Source organism: Adelges cooleyi, unplaced genomic scaffold (genome assembly GCF_023614345.1).
Source record: "Adelges cooleyi isolate 19-005CV unplaced genomic scaffold, UGA_ACOO_1.1 ACOO_flye_CR_arks_rails_tigmint_CR_PRNA_23, whole genome shotgun sequence".
Taxonomy (NCBI): domain Eukaryota; kingdom Metazoa; phylum Arthropoda; class Insecta; order Hemiptera; family Adelgidae; genus Adelges; species Adelges cooleyi.
In genome coordinates, this window is record NW_026095893.1 from 903,754 (window position 1) to 925,629 (window position 21,876).

A 21,876-nucleotide genomic window follows, 5' to 3' on the forward strand; every position below is an offset into this window, starting at 1 on the left:
ATTGGACATTCCAAATAGAATTAACACGACCGAGTGTTTCTAAAGAATTGAATGTTTATAAAATAAAAGCCCTGTTGAAAATAATATTTAAATACGCGTTTAAAAATTGGTTTATCACAGTTTTAAAAAGTTTCTCTGAGAAAATGGTTTTATTTTAAGTACGGAAATATCTAATTATACAATATAAATTACAGTATACTTTGCTCTTTTCAAATTATTTATAAACAACTTAACAATTTTCCAAAAAAAGTTTCACCTTATTTCGTTAATTGGTTTTAACTTTATTTACATGAAATTAAAAAAAAAATGAATAAAATCCACAAATGTAAGGAAATTAGCTACAAAATAAAAATTTGAATTGGGACGCTTTAGAGTATAGTTTAAATTCTTACCTAGCTATTTTATAGATAATTTAGGAAAAACAGGCAATTGCATAAACTTTTGGGTTCTACTTATTAGCAACACAATACACATGTTGTAAGTTAAATAAGTCATGTATATTAATAATATATAAATATACATTGTAAAACATAAAAAATATATTATTCCAATGTGGGTTTCTGTTATTACTATTTTAGACGACAATAATAATTAATATTCGTTCAGCGTATAAATTAAATACAAATTTAATTTTCTGAATAATTTTTACTGGCCATATAATGCAACAACAGTAACAGACAATTTAATTTGCACCTGTACATGTACAGTTGTGGCTATTCCCGTTTATAAAATAATATTTCAGTAAAAAAACATCACCTTACGTTAATATACGACCATTTAACTGCACGCCGTTTCTCATTTGGACAGTTCTCTCCGGTAAATTTAACCTACACGTCATAGATTATTTTTTTTATCTTTTTGTTTTTATCAAATGAACCTCTTTGTACATTTATCATAATTAAATACACCGAAATATCCATAACTCATTTTTCTATACCAAAACGTTGTACACAATTACATGGGTGCCTGATTTAACAGAGACAAATTGTTAATTTCCATCGATTAGAAATCTCTGATCGTAAATTTTTTAATTTATCTTTCACTATTGTACATTTAAAACAACAATGCTTGTTTTTTATGTGTGTATTATTCGATTGAAAAATATGTCCTACACAAAGCGCCCTAATAATTGCTAGCGTAAAGGTGCCTCGACAAGTAAGTCGTGTGTCTTTAGACTCACTTTGGCTTCGATCAATCGCGTAACCTTGACTACTTGCATAGGCCTCTACGGGCTGTGTCCAACGATTGTTTGGCTTCATTCGTGTTCGGTGTTGCAATGGAAAACCGTGCGAAAGAGGCCGAAATCGACTACACGCAAGTAAGTGTGATGTGCGCACCGTGTGAAAATCAAAATCACTACACGACGGCTTGTTGTTGTTTTCAGACCGTCGAGTTTGCTTCGGATGTGCAGCTCACAGACACGTTGTCTTGTCTGTGGGCTGCCATCCGAACGCTTGTGGAAGCGTCCATAAAAAACGCCGGCGACGAAAAAAACCCTTCCGCGGTCGTTTTGAATAATTACCGCAAGCTAATGACGGACATAAAACAGTCTATACTGTTGGAACATCAATCGGTGGGACGACTCGAAAAGGTTAGGCTAACCGCTATCAAAAAAAATTCTATATTAAACGATGCGTTTTATTTAACAATAACATACTCGATTTTGAAAACGGCCATTCGATTTGCAGGAGCTGCAATCCGCACACCGCATGTTGGATTCGTTGAACCTTCGCGAACAAATCGTTCAAGAATCCAACGATAACCTTTTGGCTCAAGTGAAGACCTTGAAAAACGAACTGGACGCGAAGACCAAGCAAATCGAAGAAGAAGGACTGTGAGTTCAAATTCAAAACGGTTTACTAAAAACCAAAGCCGTCGTTTGTAGATTTTACAATTACAACTGAAAACAAGAGCCGCCAACAAAGTTGTCGGTTAATCGACTATCGTTGTTTAAAATGAATTTGTTTTTATACAAGGCGTTAAACAATTAAATACCACCCAACTTACATAAAATAGGATTTTAAAATAGTTTTTTTTTTTAATTTGTTTTCCTATCTCAAAAATTTAGGTTTATCCAAATTTTAATTCACACGATTCCCTTACAATTTGATGTCGCTCAAAATTGTTGTTTTTCTAAATTAAATTTGTAATTTTCTACAAAATTTCGGGGCTACCCAAAAATTACAAATTATTTTGTTTTATATTTATTGAAAGAAAAAAAAAACAATAACTGACAATTTGTTTATGTGCTCTATACAATTACTTTTTGATTTAAAAAAAAATGTTTGAAAAAAACCAACATTCTCCTTAAGGTTCTCAATTGGTAATAAATAAAAATGACTCAAAAAAAAACTATTATTAACACCCCCTTATGCTTATAGAGCCTCTTATGGGCTATAAAGTGTGACATTGGACATTTCGGAACACCTGTGTGTAAGTAAGGCTAAAACCGATTTATGAAGGCCAAATCCGTTGTGTATCCACTCGGGTTGATACTATACTTAGATAGTTTTGAAAAATTTTATTTAAAACAGATTTTCATCGATGGGTCAAGGAGACACGTGTCAGATAGAGCTAAAGAGGGCCAAACAAGAACTAACAAAAATTGATGTGGAAAACAAACGTTTGAACGCACTGTGTCAAACCCTAGAGAAAGAGTTGGAAGCAACAGAGTACAATGTCAGAGACCTTGAAGCCGATTTGGCTGTGAGTATAATATTGTATATTTTTAGCTTTGGTGTTTTTTTTTTTCCATCGACAGTGAGGTTATTAGCTTCGATGCGGAGCCGAGAAGGTGTATTACAATGATGTGTGGTTTTTTTTTTTTGTATGTCTGTAAACAAGATAACTTTTTTTCTCTGGGCCGATAAGCACTCGAGTAATACTTGTATATATATATCAGAAATTGTATGCAGTTGGTACTCAGCGAAAAACAAACAATAGGATCTAATTTAAATTTGTATAGAATATTTATTGGACATGCCCCTATCGGTAAATAGCCTCAAATAAAAATTATAAATCACTTTTAAACGTATATGAAAATAACTAAATATTTTTTCTAGACTTTAAATTGACCTGGTTTAGCGACTGTGCTGATTTATGATGGGGTTTTTTAATTTAAATCAAGTTTATACGTGGTACTAAACAATAAATGTGTCAATTCTCGTGAAAATTAAATTCGTAGCAGTATGAAATTTGACGTTTATATTCGTTTTAATTTAAACAACAACTGTCTTAGGCAAACAATGCGCACGTGCCTGTTTTCGTTTTTGCTGGAGGTGCTGTTACCGACTACGCGGTACAAATAGTGTTAATTTAGACATTTTATTTTTCGCCATAGAACAGCCAAGTCATATTGGTTTTGTCGAGTAAAAATTCTGGTGTCTACTTGAAGTATTCAACATGGCAAAACATTTTATCGTTAAGTTTATACTTGCGTTCATCGTTATGTGCATAAAACACGAGACGATGGGTGATGTCACATTCTCTGCCGAACTAAAGCAACATATCAACCATATTGTTAGTACACAACATTGGAAAGGAATGACGTTCATCAAGCTCAACAGCGAATTCGGCTGGATGAGTAAGGTTTATGCAACTAGTAGAAGTAACTCTTCAACTCCAATCACAAAGTTGAAAAATTTCCCTTACCTAATGGGATGCGGTTACGGACAAGAATTGTATGACTTTCTCTGGTTAACGATCCATACGGGTGATGTGTGCAAAGAACTATACACGAAGACAGACATTGACGATTGTTGGAGTAAGCTAAAGGCTTGTATCGAAAATGGTGTGAATATCATGTCGAAACTTGTGAGTACACTTAATCTGATCCATTCCTTTCACGAAAGTATAATTCCGAGTCCATATTACGACATTTTTTTGTCGATTCGAAATTTTCTCAAGATATACGATCCACGTAAGGAAGACAGGGACTCAGAACTGGGTGAAACAAGGCAAACCATGATACTTGTTAATGCTTTAGGGAACATTTATAATGAAAACTGTGCGCCAGAACATGAGATCTTCGTCATTGACAACTTAATGAAAGAGTATACAAAGAGTAACACTGCAAGTAGTCTGTACGATTTGTATGTAAGAAAATTAAATTATTACACAACATACATAAGCAGGCACTTGCTGGAACTTCGTTTTTATTACAACATGCACACAGACACAATGAGTTATGTTACTCCTTTTCAAAGTGGCTAATATCAGTAAATTCAGCAATACTGAAACTCAGATAATATCCCAATTTATATATTTTTTTTAATATACACAAATTGTATCTAGTTTAAAAATTGTAATAAAATACATTAAATATGTCATGTAAACGTGTTATACTATTATAACTTATGAAGTATAGTTAATTCTACATTTTCTTTTTTGACATTGGTAAAATCTATTATAACAATTCCTTTTAGATTTATTATTTTCAGTGTATTCAAAAACGTTAATAAAAATCATAAAGTGTGTTAAACGTAAATTGTGTTTTTTTTTAACTTTTAAGTTCTTATGAAGTATTAAACAATTTAAGATTAAGCAAATTTAAAAACGTCACTAATGCTTTTAAAAAAGTACTTTTAATATAAGAAATGAAAATTTGTTATCGAAAGGTTTTTGTCATATTTTACAGATCATAAAAAATATCAAACTATTACTCTTAAAATCGAGAAATTAAAAAAGAAACATTATGATAATTTTTCAACTTAAACTTCGAAGAAAATTAACATTCACATAATAAAATTTTATTATGCATGATAGTTCTGTACAACTTAAGTCTCAAACTTAAATTTCACCTAACCTTTACTCCTCCGCTGTTTTTTTTTTTTGTTGTCAATAAATCAAAAATATACCTGAAAGATACTTCATAGAGGCAAACATTTTAAAATGTTCACTCTTCACTTTCAAAATTTAGAAAATCAAATAAAACATTTACATATCTTACAACTGAAAACTATGATGCTCTATATAAAAAAAAAAGAACTAGAAGCGACAGAATACAACGTCAGAGACCTTGAAGCCGATTTGGCTGTAAGTATAATATTATATTTGACGATATTATATAATTTTAACTTTGGTGTATTTTTTTTACATCGCCTGTGAGGTTTTTAGCTTCGATGCGGAGCTGAAAAGGTGTATTACAAAGATATGTGGTTTTTTTTTTTTTGTATGCCTGTAAGTAAGATAACTTTTTTCCTCTGGGCCGATTAGCCCCTCTATACATCAGAAATCGTATGCAATTGGTACTTTGATCGGTCAGAAGTAGAAAAAGTCAACTTTTTCACCTCCAAAACTGAGAAAACCCGAAAAAAAAATTGCCGGTTTGTCATCTTTCAACTTTCACTTGCTATAACTTAGCAAAAAACGGTAGGATCGTATCTAAATTTATATAGAATATTTATTAGGCTTGCCTCTATCCGTAAATAGCCTCAAATTAAAATTGTATATCATTTTTAAACGTGTAGTTTAAATACACGTTTGTTTAAAAATAACTAAAATTTTCTGGACGGTATAGGGCCCTCTAGGTTTTAAATTAACCTGCTTTAAACTGTGCTGATTTAGGCTGTGTTTTTTTATACGATTTATATCAGCTAGTTTATACGTGGTACTGAACAAAAAAGTGAGAATTCTCGTGACATTACATTGGTGGCAGTATGCAATTTGACGTTTTAATGGATTTTAATTTAAACAACAACTGTCTTAGGCAAACAATGCGCACGTGCCTGTTTTCGTTTTTGCTGGAGGTGCTGTTACCGACTACGTGGTACAAATCGTGTTAATTTAGACAATTTATTTTTCGCCATAGAACAGCCAAGTCATATTGGTTTTGTCGAGAAAAAATTCTGGTGTCTACTTGAAGTATTCAACATGGCAAAACATTTTATCGTTATGTTTATACTTGCGTTCATCGTTCTATGTATGAAACACGAGACGATGGGTGATGTCGCAATCTCTGCCGAACTAAAGCAACACATCGAACATATTAGTAAAAAACTACATTGGAATGAAATGCTGTTCACCGAGTTCAACGGCGAATTTGGCTGGATGAATAAGGGTTATGCAACTAGTAATAGAAACACTTTAACTCCAATCATAAAGTTGAAAAATTTCCCTTACCTAATGGGATGCGGTTACGGACAAGAATTGTATGACTTTCTCTGGTTAACGATCCATACGGGTGATGTGTGCAAAGAACTATACACGAAGACAGACATTGACGATTGTTGGAGTAAGCTAAAGGCTTGTATCGAAAATGGTGTGAATATCATGTCGAAACTTGTGAGTACACTTAAGCTGATACATTCCTTTCACAAAAGTATAATTCCGAGTCCATATTACAAAATTTTTTTGTCGATTCGGAATTTTCTCAAGATATACGATCCACGTAAGGAAGACAGGGACACAGAACTGGGTGAAACAAGGCAAACCATGATACTTGTTAATGCTTTAGGGAACATTTATAATGAAAACTGTGCGCCAGAACATGAGATCTTCGTCATTGACAACTTAATGAAAGAGTATACAAAGAGTAACACTGCAAGTAGTCTGTACGATTTGTATGTAAGAAAATTAAATTATTACACAACATACATAAGCAGCCACTTGCTGGAACTTCGTTTTTATTACAACATGCAAACAGACACAATGAGTTATGTTACTCCTTTTCAAAGTGGCTAATATCGTTAAATTCAGCAATACTGAAACTCAGATAATATACCAATTTATATGTATTTTTTTTTAATATACACAAATTGTATCTAGTTTAAAAATTGTAATAAAATACATTAAATATGTCATGTAAACGTGTTATACTATTATAACTTGTGAAGTATAGTTCATTCTACATTTTTTTTTGACATAGGTAAAATCTATTAAAACAATTATTATTAGATTTATTATTTTCAGTGTATTCAAAACAATTAATACAAATCATAAAGTGTATTCAACGTAAATTGTGTTTTTTTTATCTTTAAAGTTCTTATGAAGTAGGTATTAAACAATTTAAGATGAAGCCAATTTAAAAACGTCACTAATGCTTTTAAAAAAGTACTTTTAACATAAGAATTGAAAATTTTGTATCGAAAGGTTTTTGTCATATTTTATAGATCATAAAAAATATCAAACTATTACTTTTAAAATCGAGAAATTAAAAAAAAACATTATGATAATTTTAACTTTGATTTCTTGTAACTTCGAAGAAAATTATTGTAATAATAAGTTCTATCTTACTAATGTCAGAAACCTAAAATTTACCTAACCTTTATTCCTTTGCTGTTTTTTTTTTTTGCCGTCTATAAATCAAAAACATACCTATAAGGTACTTCATGGAGGCAAACATTTTATAATGTTCACACTTTTCTTTCAAAATTGATAAAAACAATTAAAACATTTACATATCTTACAACTTAAAACTATGTTGCTCTATAGAGTAATCTCAAAAATCTGAAGTAAAAGTTTTTTTTATAAAGAAAACATAAAAAAGGTGAAATCACACTTTTGCCAAATTAAATTTTTAGGCTCAAAGTATACAGGTACTGAAGGTATATTGATAACTATACTTGGGTAACAAGAGCCACGAACAATTAGTACCACGCAGACAATGAACCCTAGTAGTATCCACCTAAATAGCAACTATACAGTTTAAGCACAGTATCATGTTTTAAAAGCTATTATCTATTTTTTTTTTTTTTTTTTTGTTACTAATAGGCTCAAAGCAATCAGCTCGTGAAGGAAATCAAAACTAAAGAGAAGCTAGAAGAACAACTGAAAGTTAATAACGACGAAATGGAGAAAATTAAGTCTGACCTCGGAGCGACGAAAAATCATTTGAAAAAATCCGAAGACAACTTAGAAAAAATAAACGAAACCCTAAAAGAACTCAAAGTAATAACGTGAAACCAAATATATATGTATATACAGTATTTTTGTGTAGGTTAAAATTGCAACAATTCTTCGGTGTTTTACAAGGTCACAAACAGCGTTTTGAATAGTAAAAATATTTCTTACGACAAACAAATAAAGAAACTCAATAGGGAATTAAAAATCAAAACCGAACTAAGAGCTGCCAACGGGGAAGAAATCGACAGACTTCAGGAAAAAATAAACGTGAGTTAAAAAGTTTACACTTGCATAAATGATCCAGTAATTTATCTTAGATTATCACACTCACAGTGTAACTCGCACCTGTTCTATGTTAATTGATGGCCAACGGGAAAGTTTAATGTGAAGGGTCAGATTTGTTTTATATTTATCGAATAACGTGCAAGATTAGATTAAACCAATCGGGTTCTTTGGGTCATTTTACTGGTAACCGAACCTCCCTCAACTCAGAGTGCCCATATTCCAGGAATGAAACTATTGTACAAAAACATTTTACAGGCATTTGTTCAATGATTTCTTATAAAGGCATTTTTTTTTTTTTTTTTTGAATTTGTTTAAATTTCCAAGCAACTACATTGCTTCAGCGGGGAGTGCACTATCTTATGGTATCTAATATCTATCCGGCTAAATCGTTTTATGTGCAAAATTTGTTTAAAAAAAAAAAAATAAATCATAGTGTCAAGAATCGGAACTGCTTAAAGTTCAATCCGAGATGACACGTCTGGTGGCAACTCACGAGTCTTCGTTGAGGAAACGCCGAGAAACGGTTCGAGAAATTGAGAGCGTGTCGAGAAGCAAAAAAGCCCTAGAAAACGATATCACGAGCTTGGAGAAGAATTCGGTTGCACAACAAGAAGAAAATAACAAATTGAAAAACGCACTGCAAGTGACACGACGAGAGAAGAAATTATTGGAAAAAAACTCTGTAAAATTGAACGGTAAGCAACACGGCTATTAAGTTCGGTTTTCGCCATAACAATAATAATTTCTCGAAACGTTGCAGAACAACTTACCGCTTGTGTGGAAAAATTAAACCTTAAAGAAACGACACTGCGCGCTTTGGAAGTGGAAAACAACGATTCGCAAAAAACCATCGACTCGCTCGAACAAAGAATAACGTCTTTGGTGAAAAACAAAGAAAAGTATAGCGTATTTTCAATAGTAATTCTAATAGACCTTTAGTCATTTTTCTGGTAAATGTTGTTGTCTTATATTTCTTTTTTTTCTTCTTTTGTCAAACCAGATTAGATCAAGAAATCGTTGTACTAAAACAAAACATCCACGAACACTGTGTACAGTGCAATCGCAAAGATCTAGAAGTACGAGAATTAAAAAAAGAACTGAACAGCAAATGCCTAAAACTGAAAGATCAAGAACACGAATTGTATACTTTGAAAACTGAAAAAAATCTAAACTTTAAGAACCTCACGGAAGCTAAAGTGAGCATTGTCAAATAATTGCCTGTAATTAATCGTATACCTAAAGAGATATTTTTTAGGAAAACCATATCAAACAACTATACCCAACAAACTTGGTAATTTGTATAAGAGACATTTTGGATTAAACTTTTAACTGTAAATTAAACTTAATTTTTTTTTTTTTAATATCTTTTAAATTAATTATGATACTTATAAGTTAAAAAAGTAACTAAACTAGTTTTGAAAAAAAAGAACTTTGACTAGATGTTATTTCTTATGACTTAATAAATCGATTACGATTGGTATTATAAAAAAATCACCTAGTCCAGTAATAATTAAGTAGTTCAATTTTTTTTTTAATTGCATTTCGACTAAGTATAATTTTTAATTAAAAGTCAAACGGCGTTAAAACAAAATGTTGCCATTTGATAGGTATTCCCAGTAGACTCTACAAAGTGATTCTAATCAGAGTGCCTTGCTATAAGGTAGCATTAATTAAGTTCAGTGCAGTAAAAACCCATTTCAAGACTTAAAAATTTGATGGAATATATAAATTTAGTAACTATATGTACTGTATCTAATGAGTTATCATTGACAATAATAGTCTACATTTTGTTTTCGTCGTATAATCCAATGGAAAAAATAGTTTTCTGGCTTTTTTAAGTATTATTCTTGGGCTGGAGTGAATGGTGTCCTTTTGTATGACACAATGGAAAGAAGAGAGCAGGAATATATTATTCATGATCCAATATCTTCCTTTCAAGGGGAAAGATAGTATTAGTTTTAAACCCAAGGCCTTCGATTCGAATACTCTACTTATATACTCCACTTGACCGTGTTTCAGGACGAAGCCGAAGAAATGAAAGAAAAATTGAAGATGGCTGCTCAACAGCTGGAACAACAAAAGGAGTATGTAGCGTACAAAGAGATTCAACTGACCAAAAACGACACGAGTAAGTGCGTGTACTACTTGGTGGTGTTAATCGTTTTTAAATGCAACGTGCAACTAAGCGCATTGGCTTTTCCGCAATATAGCGTTGAAGCAAACGGAAAAGGAATTGCAAAAATGCCAGCAAGAGATTGATGAATTCGAAAACAAAATTCAAGAGATGACAACAACGTTAATAAAGAAAAACGATAACGAAAAGTCGACATGCACGACGTTAAGAGCTTTGCAAATGAAAGTCGAAAAACTTCACAAACAGAATAATCAAGTACGTATCGGCTTGGCGCGTGTAAGTTATGTGCATACCCAAGTTATTTATATTTTACATTTCGCATGCATAATAGTTGGTAAACTTCTATTTACATATTATTATTATTATTATTATTATTGTATCGACGTCTCAGTGTGTGTGCTTGTGTGTGTTTGTATAGTAAAAGTAATGGCCTTTAAACCGTCTTAGGCGAACGCAGACAAAAGCAAGCTCATCAATCAAATTAACATACGCAACGAGGAGCTGATGAAACAAAAAGACGCCAACGACGTGCTGAGAACGACACTCGGGAGAGGAGAAGCGGAATATCATAAAAGAATCGACGACATAAGGCTGCTGAAAATCGAAGTGAAACGTTTAAGGTTGGGTCTTGTCGAAGCACGATTAAAATGTGCTCTTAAGAAACAATTTCGACGTGAACATGCCCGTCCAAAAATGTGTGTAACGCTTTTGCGACACCAAATGGGGGGGGGGGAGGGGTGGTGTAATTTTGGTTCAAGTGAAAATCGTTAATTCTCGCATGACCGATAAGAGGTTATTGATAAGAGAACCCGTGGATAGTAGACGATATTGATAAGAGAATCGGCTGATAATAGATGATTGATAAGAGATAGAAAATCAGCTGATCATAAGACACGGTCATAATGTAATGTACTCGCTTCAACGGAAAGGTTAGGTTAGGTTTATTTGTTTAAATGTCTAAATAATAATTAAAAAATTCGTTTTTTTTTTTTAACATTATTAATGAAATGTATTTTAAATTATCTGTGAAAATATATTATCTATTTATAGAAAATAAACTATAAGTTAAATTAGGATCAAAATGCATTTGTATTTAAAATAATAGGTTATTTGAAATTCAGTAATTCAAAATGTATTTGATACCATATTTAAACCTAACCTTACGCTTTCAAGATGGACCGCAATAAAATGTCAGCCATTTCACAAAATCAATATTAACACAGCTTTCAAACGAAACATTAAACTCGACAATAGAATGGTTCAAATATTAATTATGTATTTATGTAGTTTCTTTATTTTAATATCACTTAATAAAATTATTACAAAAAAAAAAATGAAAGGGAAAAAACTCTCCTTTCGATTATTAATCGATACCGTTTGTAACGTATTTCTCTCTCTTTTTTTTTTTTTTTCCAGTCGTATACTTTTGTAATTTAATCATACAAATTGTATTATAATTTTACATTAAAACCTAACCCCTTTTGGATAATATTTATTAACGTAATCATAGTATTTATCGCCGGAGTAAACGCAGTTCGTTTTGGATTTTTCTTCTTGTTTGCGCGCATCTCTGTCTCTGTCGACCGGCATCATGATTTTATACTACTAGCTTTGTTTACTCGACTAATTAAATTATTATTTACATTGTGTTTCGTCATTTCCAATGGGCGCGCAGCACTCAAAAACGCCTGCTGGTGAAAAACATCTCGAGTGTTCAGGACCTCAGACGAGAGGTACTAAAATATGAACAAAAGCTAAACAAAGAGCGGATGAAATGCCGTGCTCTGGAGGAGACATTGATGAAACCGACAAACGTTCATCCGTGGCGGCTTTTAAAGGTTCGGCGTATCGAAATCGTGTGTCGTGCATGCTCTTTAATATTTTTTACTATACGGCTATGATATAAAATGAACAAAAAAAATATAGATAGACATAATCTGTTTAGAACACTGATCCGCCGGCGTACGAGATGACTGTCAAAGTGAGAATCCTCCAGAAACGTTTGCTCGAGCAATGCACTAAGATGTTCGACAAAGACTTACAAGTTCGAGAAATCCAAGCGAGATACGAAAATTTGAAAAAAGAATTCGTCAAGCTTCCGGGCATGGACACGTTCAAAGAGATGAACCACATCAAAAGGACTCTGATGAACAACGACGACAAAGTCAAAGTAACGGCGACGTTTTAATCATTATCGCGGGCTTAACGAATAGAAATGTTGTTGTTGATTGTTCGATCAGTTTGGGGATATATCCGTATCCGTATCATATTTAGTCAGCTAACGTCTCGAGGCCATTACAGGACTTTTGCAGACATTGAGACACTGTAGTCTCAGGTCCGAAAACCATCGAAATACCGGCGTAAGAACTTGTTTAAGCATTGTATTTAATTGTGTTTAATTTGGCAACTATTAAATTGTCAGTATTATACATAAATACAATGCTAAAACAAATTTTTTAAGCCGATCCCTCAGCAATTGTATTAGAATACAATGCTTGAATACTCGTTTTGAGTTTAGGTGTTGGTTAATTGGAGAATTGAAAAAAAAAACGTGAGGCAGACATAAAAAAAAACTGCCGAGAAGCGTAAAAAGTCGAAATGGACCTCAAAGCTATAAGAAAATATTATATTAAATTCCTGTTCTGCGTCTATACAGCACAGACTATACCTTGGGGGTCAAACTTGAGTGAAAAAAACACAAATCGTTTTTACGATAGGTATATTTTTTTAAATGTACAAAAAATAAATATTCAAATATTTTTTTAATCTTAATATTAACAGGAATGCAATTTTCCTATACAATAAAACGTTTCTCGAATCAACTTGATCGCGCGCACAAAATTTCATAAAAATCTGTCCGGCCGTTTAGAAGGAGTTTGCATACTTACACACGGACAGAAGAAATATATATATATAAAGATAGATAGATAGATGATAACACTCAGGAAATCAGCTGATTCCAGGTGCTCCTTGGCTAGCAGTATGCTAAAACTGAATGGGCTTTTTTTTAAATATGTTTTTTATTACAAAAATAATATCTAAATATTTTACACGCTTTCCGACGTTATGGAAATACATTTATAGTGTTATCAATACGCATTTAATTCCCAGTAAAAATATTATTTTAAAATTTAAAAATATAATTTATATATTATTGTATTTTTGCTTTTACCATAACTTAAATACATATGTACATATTATGTTTACTTTATTTTTCTCAACCAGAACTTGTCAGGAGCACTGATTGCCAGCGAACAGACCACGGCGGAGTACAGATTTGTGATGGAGCAAACGAAAAAAGAACTTGATGAATTTAAAAACAAGTATTATGATCTGGTAAGTATAGCGCAATGGGTAGTGGTGTTCGAAAATGTTGACTGTAATAACTTTTAACATTTGTGGAACAAATAATATTTGGTGTAGTGTTAGAAGCGCAATCAGATAATTCCATTTTGGAAAAACGTTCGCTTGTTTCACTCTTGTGTTTTATAAACCGCGATTGTAACTTGTGTAAGTTATTGTATAATATATTGTTACAGAAACGAGTTCTAACAAAAATGAAAATGAAGAAACAAAAAATATCCACTTCCGCCAAATCTGATCCTGACAGGACTCGTTTGGATTACAATAGGTTTTTGGATATGGCAATTTAATGCGTTTATTGGCTTTATTTTTATTTTTTTAATTTGTATACATTTTTATGTAGGAATGTTTTTTACTATGACATCGCCAATATTGTGTTCTCTCCGAAAATGATTTTACAATAACACACACCCGTTTGTATTTTGCTTGTTAACTAAAATAGTTTTCATACGAATAAATTAAGTACTACATTGAAAAAAATTGTTTTACTATTACCTAGCATAGTATTAGTTTATTGTGATATACATGCATCCAAAAAAAATATGAAAGCTGTGTTGGCTCTCTTAACTTTTTTTTTTTCACCGAAAAAAACCCAGACTAACTCCATTGAACATTTTTACTGTTAGATAAGGCGAACTTAAGGTGGGTAATACGCAGTTTCGTTTCAACCGTATATTGAAGTCAAAACTTGTAATTACATTGTCCATTATAGCCATCAACAGCCATATTAGAACTTTCTTTTTCAACTAAAGCGTTAAATCCTATATACGATCTACTATTGTCTATTAAGCTGGTTATACAACTTTATCGGTTTCTATTCAATCATATACTTATAGGATGGAATAAAGAAAACCCCGGAGAAGTCCATTGAACTCTGACCAGACAAAATGTTCAACTTAAAGTGATGCCCCCTTTGTCTTGGGGAACAATAGCAATTTCGTACATTTTTCTTTTTGAAACCTTTTTTGTTTATGTAATTCAACAATTTCCAAATGTTCATCTGTTTTAGTGCTGTTAGAACTCAATCAACTTTTGAAACTTAAACGGTAACATATAACTATCTATAAAACTATAATACACAATAGTAACGTGGATGTAGGTAGGTATAATATTTTATTAACCTTTTCATTTTAGAGTAGCATACTGAATATTATAAGGTTTTGAGTAATCACATTAAGAATTAATAAGATATAAGAATAACAGTAAAAGGTAACTACTAAATTGCAATTGTTTTAAGGAAAAAGGACTCATTTCCTTAATAAATCACTCTGTATAATAGTAAAAAAATAAAAGCTAAAATAAAAATATATAATATTTGTTATTCTTTAATAACAGTAACATTTGTAATCGTCTAATTAACTTTCAACTTGAATACGCAATGCCATAAGCACTGCACAAAATTTACTAGAAATAAAAATTAAAAATTAATAAAATTGACTGTGTCACAGACAGTGTTAGCTAAACACTCTGAATTAAATGATTAAAAAAATAATGAAAACCGATAAAGAAATAATTAAAAGTCGACTGAAATTCGAGATGCACAAAAAGGCTGTCTGAATTTTGCCAAAGCCAAAACCAACACAAGGACAAGCGTTCTACGCACTTAACTCAATTATATTTATGGTTTAAATGACATAATATGTCTAGAAGAAATAATCTAATTTAACGCTGACTCATTGACAATATTGTTTTTCAATTATAATTGTTTTATTTGTCTTCACTTTTCCTACTGTGTGTGTGTGTGTGTCACGTGATTGGTTGTCGTTTACACTTTTGTTTATCCAAAAACGACTTGGGACAATATAAACTCAATTTGTCCATTCCAGTGAAGTGATATAGTAATGTCGACAACGTCTTAAGACATACAAATAGACACCCCCCAAGAGGGTGCATATTCTACGTTTTTTAAAAGCATATTTTTTAAGAATTCTCTATTGTGGTCTTGTAGTTTTAAGTTAAAACAGTTTAGATTTAAATAAAAAACCGTTTTTTTTTTTATTTTTAGTTGTTCAAATTAAAAATAAATTACAAACAGTCGATATTCTTAGTGCGGTTGTGTTGTCCGAAATCGCTTACATATAATAATGATGAATCTTAATTTGTTTACCAATCTCAATCTTATTTGCATTATGATAAAATTATGCAAAATTCAAATCAGCAAAAAAAAAAAATAATAAAAATCAGAATCATAATTTGACACCTCGATTCAAAAGTGAAACAACTCTAAAATATTGCTTTGACTACAAATTGTAAGACAACTTTTGTAGGTTAGACAATGTATTCAATTTCATTGCTTCATTTGAACCGCCTACAAGTTCTAAACAAATTCTTTATTTATAAAAAAATGTATCCGTTTAACCAAAACAATCGACCCGCTCTAAACCAGTGTTTAACTGTATTTATGTATAAATGAATGTATATAAATTTGTATATAACATTTAAAAAATTAGATTAGCATTATTTAAGAACAATATGGTACCTATTTAACAAGTTCCTTGAAATTATAACATCTTACATACCTGTCATTATTTCACAATTCAATTGAATAAAATATAAATTTTCTAAGTATAAAAATTATAATACTTACTAATTACATTAGTTATACTAATGTTCAAACAAATATTGTACAAATAATAATAGTTATTTTTTGAATTTCATTTTTCATCAGCTATCAATGGAATAAAAGGATAAACAAGATTAAGGACTATAATTAAGGGCCAGTCCTTTGTACAACATTATAATTATATTATGTCATATAATTCAGCAAATAGTATTGTTCAAAAAAACGAAGGGTTTTTTTGAAAACCCTCTCTTTAAAATAAAAATACCAAGTACAAAAAAAAATATAATAAAATAAACAGTATTAACAATGCTCTAAAACATGCCTTTCATTCGAATTGTAAACCACGTGGTCAAAATATAATAATTGTTGCAATATTATTTTAAAGTCATAATTTATAAGGAAATCAAATAAGACAAATGTTTTGACAATAATAGTGTATAATACTTGACTTGTTTTTGTAATATCAAGTAAATAAAGATCAATATTTGTGTTATTAATATATTTTGATTTCCTGTCAAAACTTAATTTTAAAATATGTTTTTCAATAATTATTAACAATTGTGTAGAAATGATTGCCAATTATTAGATTTCTCCAAAATACTTTTCCGTGTGATTTTTAGTAAACATTTAAATTTTGGCTAAAAAAAAAAAATAGCCAAATGTATAAAAGTGAACGCATAAAGAGATGTTTTATGCTGATTTCATTACTGTTTATTTTGTTATAATTTTTCAGCAGGGCTCGCAACTCCTCTTGGCTAGATCAATAGATCAACATGATTTTTACAAACGGATTATCTTCAACCTGACATTGCCACACAATAAAAAAAAACAACACAATCCACACGGTTTAAATGGCAGCGCTTTTTCTTTTTTTTTAACTTAGCCCACATCATACGATCGTTATAATAATCTTGGCTGATGTGTAGTTCTTGCCAGCGGATGAAATTAGATGAAATTCATGTTTTTTAAACTACAGTTCTAATTATTTTGTATATACATAAAAAAAAATAATAATAGTAACAATTCTACTATTTATAGATAAAACATACATTTGAAAATGATAATATTGCGAATACATCCGCCGACATAGGCGTATGGTAATTATTATGAAAGCGTCTTATTCAATCGACATGATAGGAACCAACGTAAGCTCCACAAGACGGACAATGGTGGTCGACTTTTTGAAAACTTTCCATGCACAGTGGAATACACGAACAACAAAACAGTCTGTAATGAAAATATAAACACATTTTTTTCACTATAATATCATTATGTATTTTTAAATTGTTATAATTGAAATTTTTTGTTAGACATTTAATTCGATTTCTATATCTCAATCACCTACTTCTTGAATGTATTACAAATTACATTTTTTTTATAGACGATAATTATTGTTGTTGTTTTTTGTTTTATTATAATTGAAATGTATTTAATGTCAAGCCGCCAAATTGATAAAAAATTACCGCTTAATTACATACTAATAATAATTGTATAGTGTTGTGGTGTTTATTGCAAGAACATTGGAGTCAAAATCCGGCCAATAGACATTTGTTTAAGTATTTGAAATAAATATAGGAAATTCGAGACACGAATCTCAATAAAACATGTTTACACGGAACAATCCAAGACTAACTTTCAAACAAACCTTTTATGTTAAAAAAAAAAAAAAAAGGTAATTTATTTTCAAAGTACACATTTTTTGTTTAAACACCATAAACGAGTTGTTTGTTTTGTATTTAAGTGTACGTTTTCGTACTATTTTGTAATTCATAGATTTAATAAAATCCAATTTTTTTAACTATCGTTTGATGTGTAAAAATTAGAATTTATGGTTAAGTAAGGTGGTCATAGGCGATTGAGAACTTTTAGTAATAACTAATACATATGCTTTAGTTTAAACTGAAAAAAACATTGGTACTCTAACGGAACTCTAAATGTCATTTTTCTAGTTTATTCACATTTACAAACAACTATGGTGTATCTAATCTAACCTAACCTGACCTGTTATTTTCAGTATTAAGTATGTCTGTTATGTTCCATTAACAACTTAACTCGTATCTGAGTCATTAAAGCTTAACGTCGTCGAGATTACCTTGACTATACACTATATGAGATTTATCTGTTTAATATTCAAGAATTATTTACAACATTCCCATGCTATATTATTAAGTTTATTCAATGTACAAGTTGTACTATATTATATTAACTGTTAACATTATCATAATAATATTTAAAATATAAGTAAAACATTGGCCATATCTTCATAATACTTAATGTGTAAATCATACTTTGGAAACGTGAAATCGTCTGCCAAAACACGATTTTTTTAAATATTTACAACATCTTTGACATTTTGAAAACATTAATGTTGTGTTGTTATTGAATTGGTTGTTATGGTGTTCATGATTTTTAAAATTACAGATTATTAATTATTTTAAACTCTGTAATATTGTCAATACGTTAATAACTATTTAAGTAATAGTATAATAAAATAAATATGTTTATTCTTTGCCGAAACATTATTATCGTTTCCAAAACAGGTGAGTACATAGTAATTAGTAATTAATAGTTAAAATAACGTGCAAAAGTCATATCTTATTAACAAGCTTGTATAGAAACAAATTTCAAGACTCGTTTAAGGTTAAGGTCATCGTTTATGTCATCGTTCGATTCTGGTCTTAGTTAATATAAAATTTAAATGGTCGACCGTGATTTAAGTCAGCAATAGCCAATAGTAACCAATAGTTACTGCAATTAAACGATAAACGTTTAGCTTTTAATAAAAAAACACAAGTTGTAACAATGGATTTTTGTATTTCAATTTTCAGTAAAACCCTAAAATATTGGCTAATAATTACAATTGTTTATAATTCACGTTTAAACTATTGAAAACGATTAGTAAAAATGTTTTTTTCTAACTTACCCGGTGAGGAACATTAAAAAGCTACACATCCAAGCTTTGGCAGTTGCACTTTCGGTAGTCCTAGTGAACACGTCGGCCCTGCAATTTGGGCAGATCAAGCGAGTCGACTTAGGACCAACAATTGGATCTAAATAATCGTTTTTTTAGATAAAGTAAAATTAAAACAACAAAAAAAAAAATTATAGTAATATTTTATGCGAATTCAGGCATACATATATTCGGTTTTATCTTTTTCTTTGAAAGTATAATTCCAAAATACAGCTGAATATTTTTGTTCGGCTCCCTCCCCCCCCCCTCTCTAATTAGTCCATCAGTTTAGACTAAATAGTAAAAACTAAACAAAATGTTTGTAGCTTAATTTTGATAACAGTATTAAAGAACTTTGAATTTACTGTACTAGTGTAGTCATTTAAGATGGAAATGAGTAATTTAATATTTAAGACAATAAAAAATAATATAGAAAATTATTCGAATAATGTCCAACTTAAAATTAACCAAACCTAGCGGTTTAAAAGAAAACTGTTTTTTTGCCAATTTTGTAGCAAATCTACTACTTTATTTTTATCTTTAATTTAAATATATTCAGTTTTTTTTGCGGTACTTCAATCTACAGATGTTGGTTCTATGAGATTTTCCCTAAACTGATTGCAATACATTTCAGTAAAAACACAAAGTTACTTTTGTGTGATTTGTTTTGATAATATTAATTAACAACATTCATCATCGTCATCAAGAGTCGATTTACTGGCAGTAACTTATCAATACAATAATCTATACATAAATAATTAATGTATATTTGAAATACTAAACTGGAAAATTATTTTGAAAATTTGCTTAAATATATTATAAAAGTATTCTTTACAGCTCTGGTTGAATAATGTGTAATTCGTTTATAAATCAATAAGCAAACGGACGCCGTTTTATCTATTCCTTCAACGAGGTACACACAACCGACGTCAGATAATACTAGAAAAATAATAATAATTATTACTATTTACTGATAGATTTTATTGCATTGACGATTTGCTTATCTTCTATGATTAGTAATTTGTTCGCGGAAACTGAGTGAGTCGTTCAAATATTACTTAAAAGGCCGTTCTACTCTTAAGAGCACTTAAGAAAAAGCAAAAAAAAAAAAAACATTACAAAGATACAACAAAAATGCTATTAAATATACATATTATATTATTTGATTGCTTGTGAAACTTGACGGTATAAAGTAATACCTGAGAAGGTATTGGGTTTACAAAGATGTGTGTTTATTTTTTTGTGATTTACCGATTTCTTCGTGTAAGCAACTACTCTATAGATCACAAATCGTACCTATAAGGCACTTTATTGGGCCAAACAAAGTCCACCCCTTCAAAATATTACACACTTTTACCGTAGTCAATTTCCAGGTTGCTGTGTGTGGGTGAATCGACAGACAACGGGCAATATTTTCATTAAATCGTTAATTCCTGCAGACATGTGACCTCCCCGCCATGCCCCTACCCCACCCCGTGGCTCTTAAAAATTAAAAACATATATAAATATAAATGAAAAATATACTATCCATACTCTGAACGAATATGACAGACGATTGTGCTTCGTGTTGTGGCACGGGATACGGCGGTGGAGGCATTGACGAATCTGTGGGATACATTTTTTAAACTAAGATAATGATATAATTTAAAAAATAAAAAACTGCGAATATTATTGTGCGATTTTGTAAACGGTAGTTTAAAAAACGGTGTGCTTCGTAATTCGGTTGAACGCTAAAATATATATATTTATTATATAATTTTAAAAAAAAAACTCTATAAAAGTATCGAATTCGCCCGACAATCTGACACTAGTGGACTAGTGTTTAAAAAACCGCATGCCACTTGGCCAATAAACTTTTATAGTACCTCCAGATAAGATATGACAAAGCGTCGTGACACCATGAGACAGACACTTAAAAGCTATTTTATGTGTTATGATAATATTGTGTCTTACTCATCGAGTGGATTGCGAAGCGACATGTGAAGTAGCTATGTGGTTTCTTAATTATTGCATCAATAAGTTATTGAAATTAACTAGTTGTCATTTCTCATTGATCCGAACATACATTTTTTTTTTTTTTTTTAACTAATAATTTGTTAGTTTTTCTTTAATCGATACACAAGGAATTAAACATATTGAAAGATACCTAATAATATGATCCAAAACTATTACAATCATACTCTTTGGAACATAATTGATTTGAGTTATCGACATTATTATCACTAATTTTTACTATTTATTTCATAGCTTTATTACAATTTTTCTCATTTGTTTTTGGTATGTTTAAACATACACAATGTGTACAAAGCATATTACACACAAGTAAACCACTGTTAATGTACAACAAAATTGAGAAATCATTTTTTAAACGCGTCCAGGACTTTATTTCTCGTTTTGTTGGCTTATTAGAACTCGCCTTGGTCGGTATAACTTAAGGTGTTTTTAGTAGCTTTCCCAGAAATTTTCTTTCCGAGAAGGCAAAACCCAAAGACTTGGGTAAAGAAACTCAAATTAGGTATACAAAATTATTCTAATTGACAAACTCCAGAAAATTGTATGGACTTTCCGAAAATAATAATATTGTTTTTCTTCGTTATTAATTGATTAACATTTTATAGTTTTATATTTGAAACCGACAAGTAGTCGAAGGCGATACTCCCACGGGCTAGGAAATACACGCAGGGGACTCGCATTTGGCTTAGCAAATAGTCTCGGTTATTACAAAACGAAATGGCTTTG

The 21,876-nt window shown here is 30.7% G+C and overlaps 2 protein-coding genes across 2 annotated transcripts; one reads left to right on the forward strand and one right to left on the reverse strand.

The window, feature by feature from the left end:
• The first annotated feature begins 1,277 nt into the window (after positions 1 to 1,277).
• Positions 1,278 to 14,023, forward strand: LOC126835779 (cilia- and flagella-associated protein 58-like). The gene is made up of 16 exons (XM_050568591.1): positions 1,278 to 1,318; positions 1,385 to 1,591; positions 1,689 to 1,834; positions 2,535 to 2,706; positions 7,711 to 7,887; positions 7,972 to 8,109; positions 8,561 to 8,822; positions 8,888 to 9,026; positions 9,128 to 9,323; positions 10,147 to 10,255; positions 10,338 to 10,516; positions 10,709 to 10,881; positions 11,937 to 12,099; positions 12,207 to 12,431; positions 13,487 to 13,597; positions 13,801 to 14,023. Exons 2-16 carry the CDS (start codon positions 1,532 to 1,534, stop codon positions 13,912 to 13,914), a joined length of 2,364 nt encoding a protein of 787 aa, XP_050424548.1. The 5' UTR covers positions 1,278 to 1,318; positions 1,385 to 1,531; the 3' UTR covers positions 13,915 to 14,023.
• A 2,656-nt stretch (positions 14,024 to 16,679) lies between these two features.
• On the reverse strand, positions 16,680 to 20,954 carry LOC126835530 (lipopolysaccharide-induced tumor necrosis factor-alpha factor homolog). The gene is made up of 3 exons (XM_050568190.1): positions 20,671 to 20,954; positions 19,111 to 19,237; positions 16,680 to 17,414 (listed from the first exon to the last, which is right to left on the reverse strand). Exons 1-3 carry the CDS (start codon positions 20,753 to 20,755, stop codon positions 17,309 to 17,311), a joined length of 318 nt encoding a protein of 105 aa, XP_050424147.1. The 5' UTR covers positions 20,756 to 20,954; the 3' UTR covers positions 16,680 to 17,308.
• Between the last annotated feature and the right edge of the window lie 922 nt (positions 20,955 to 21,876).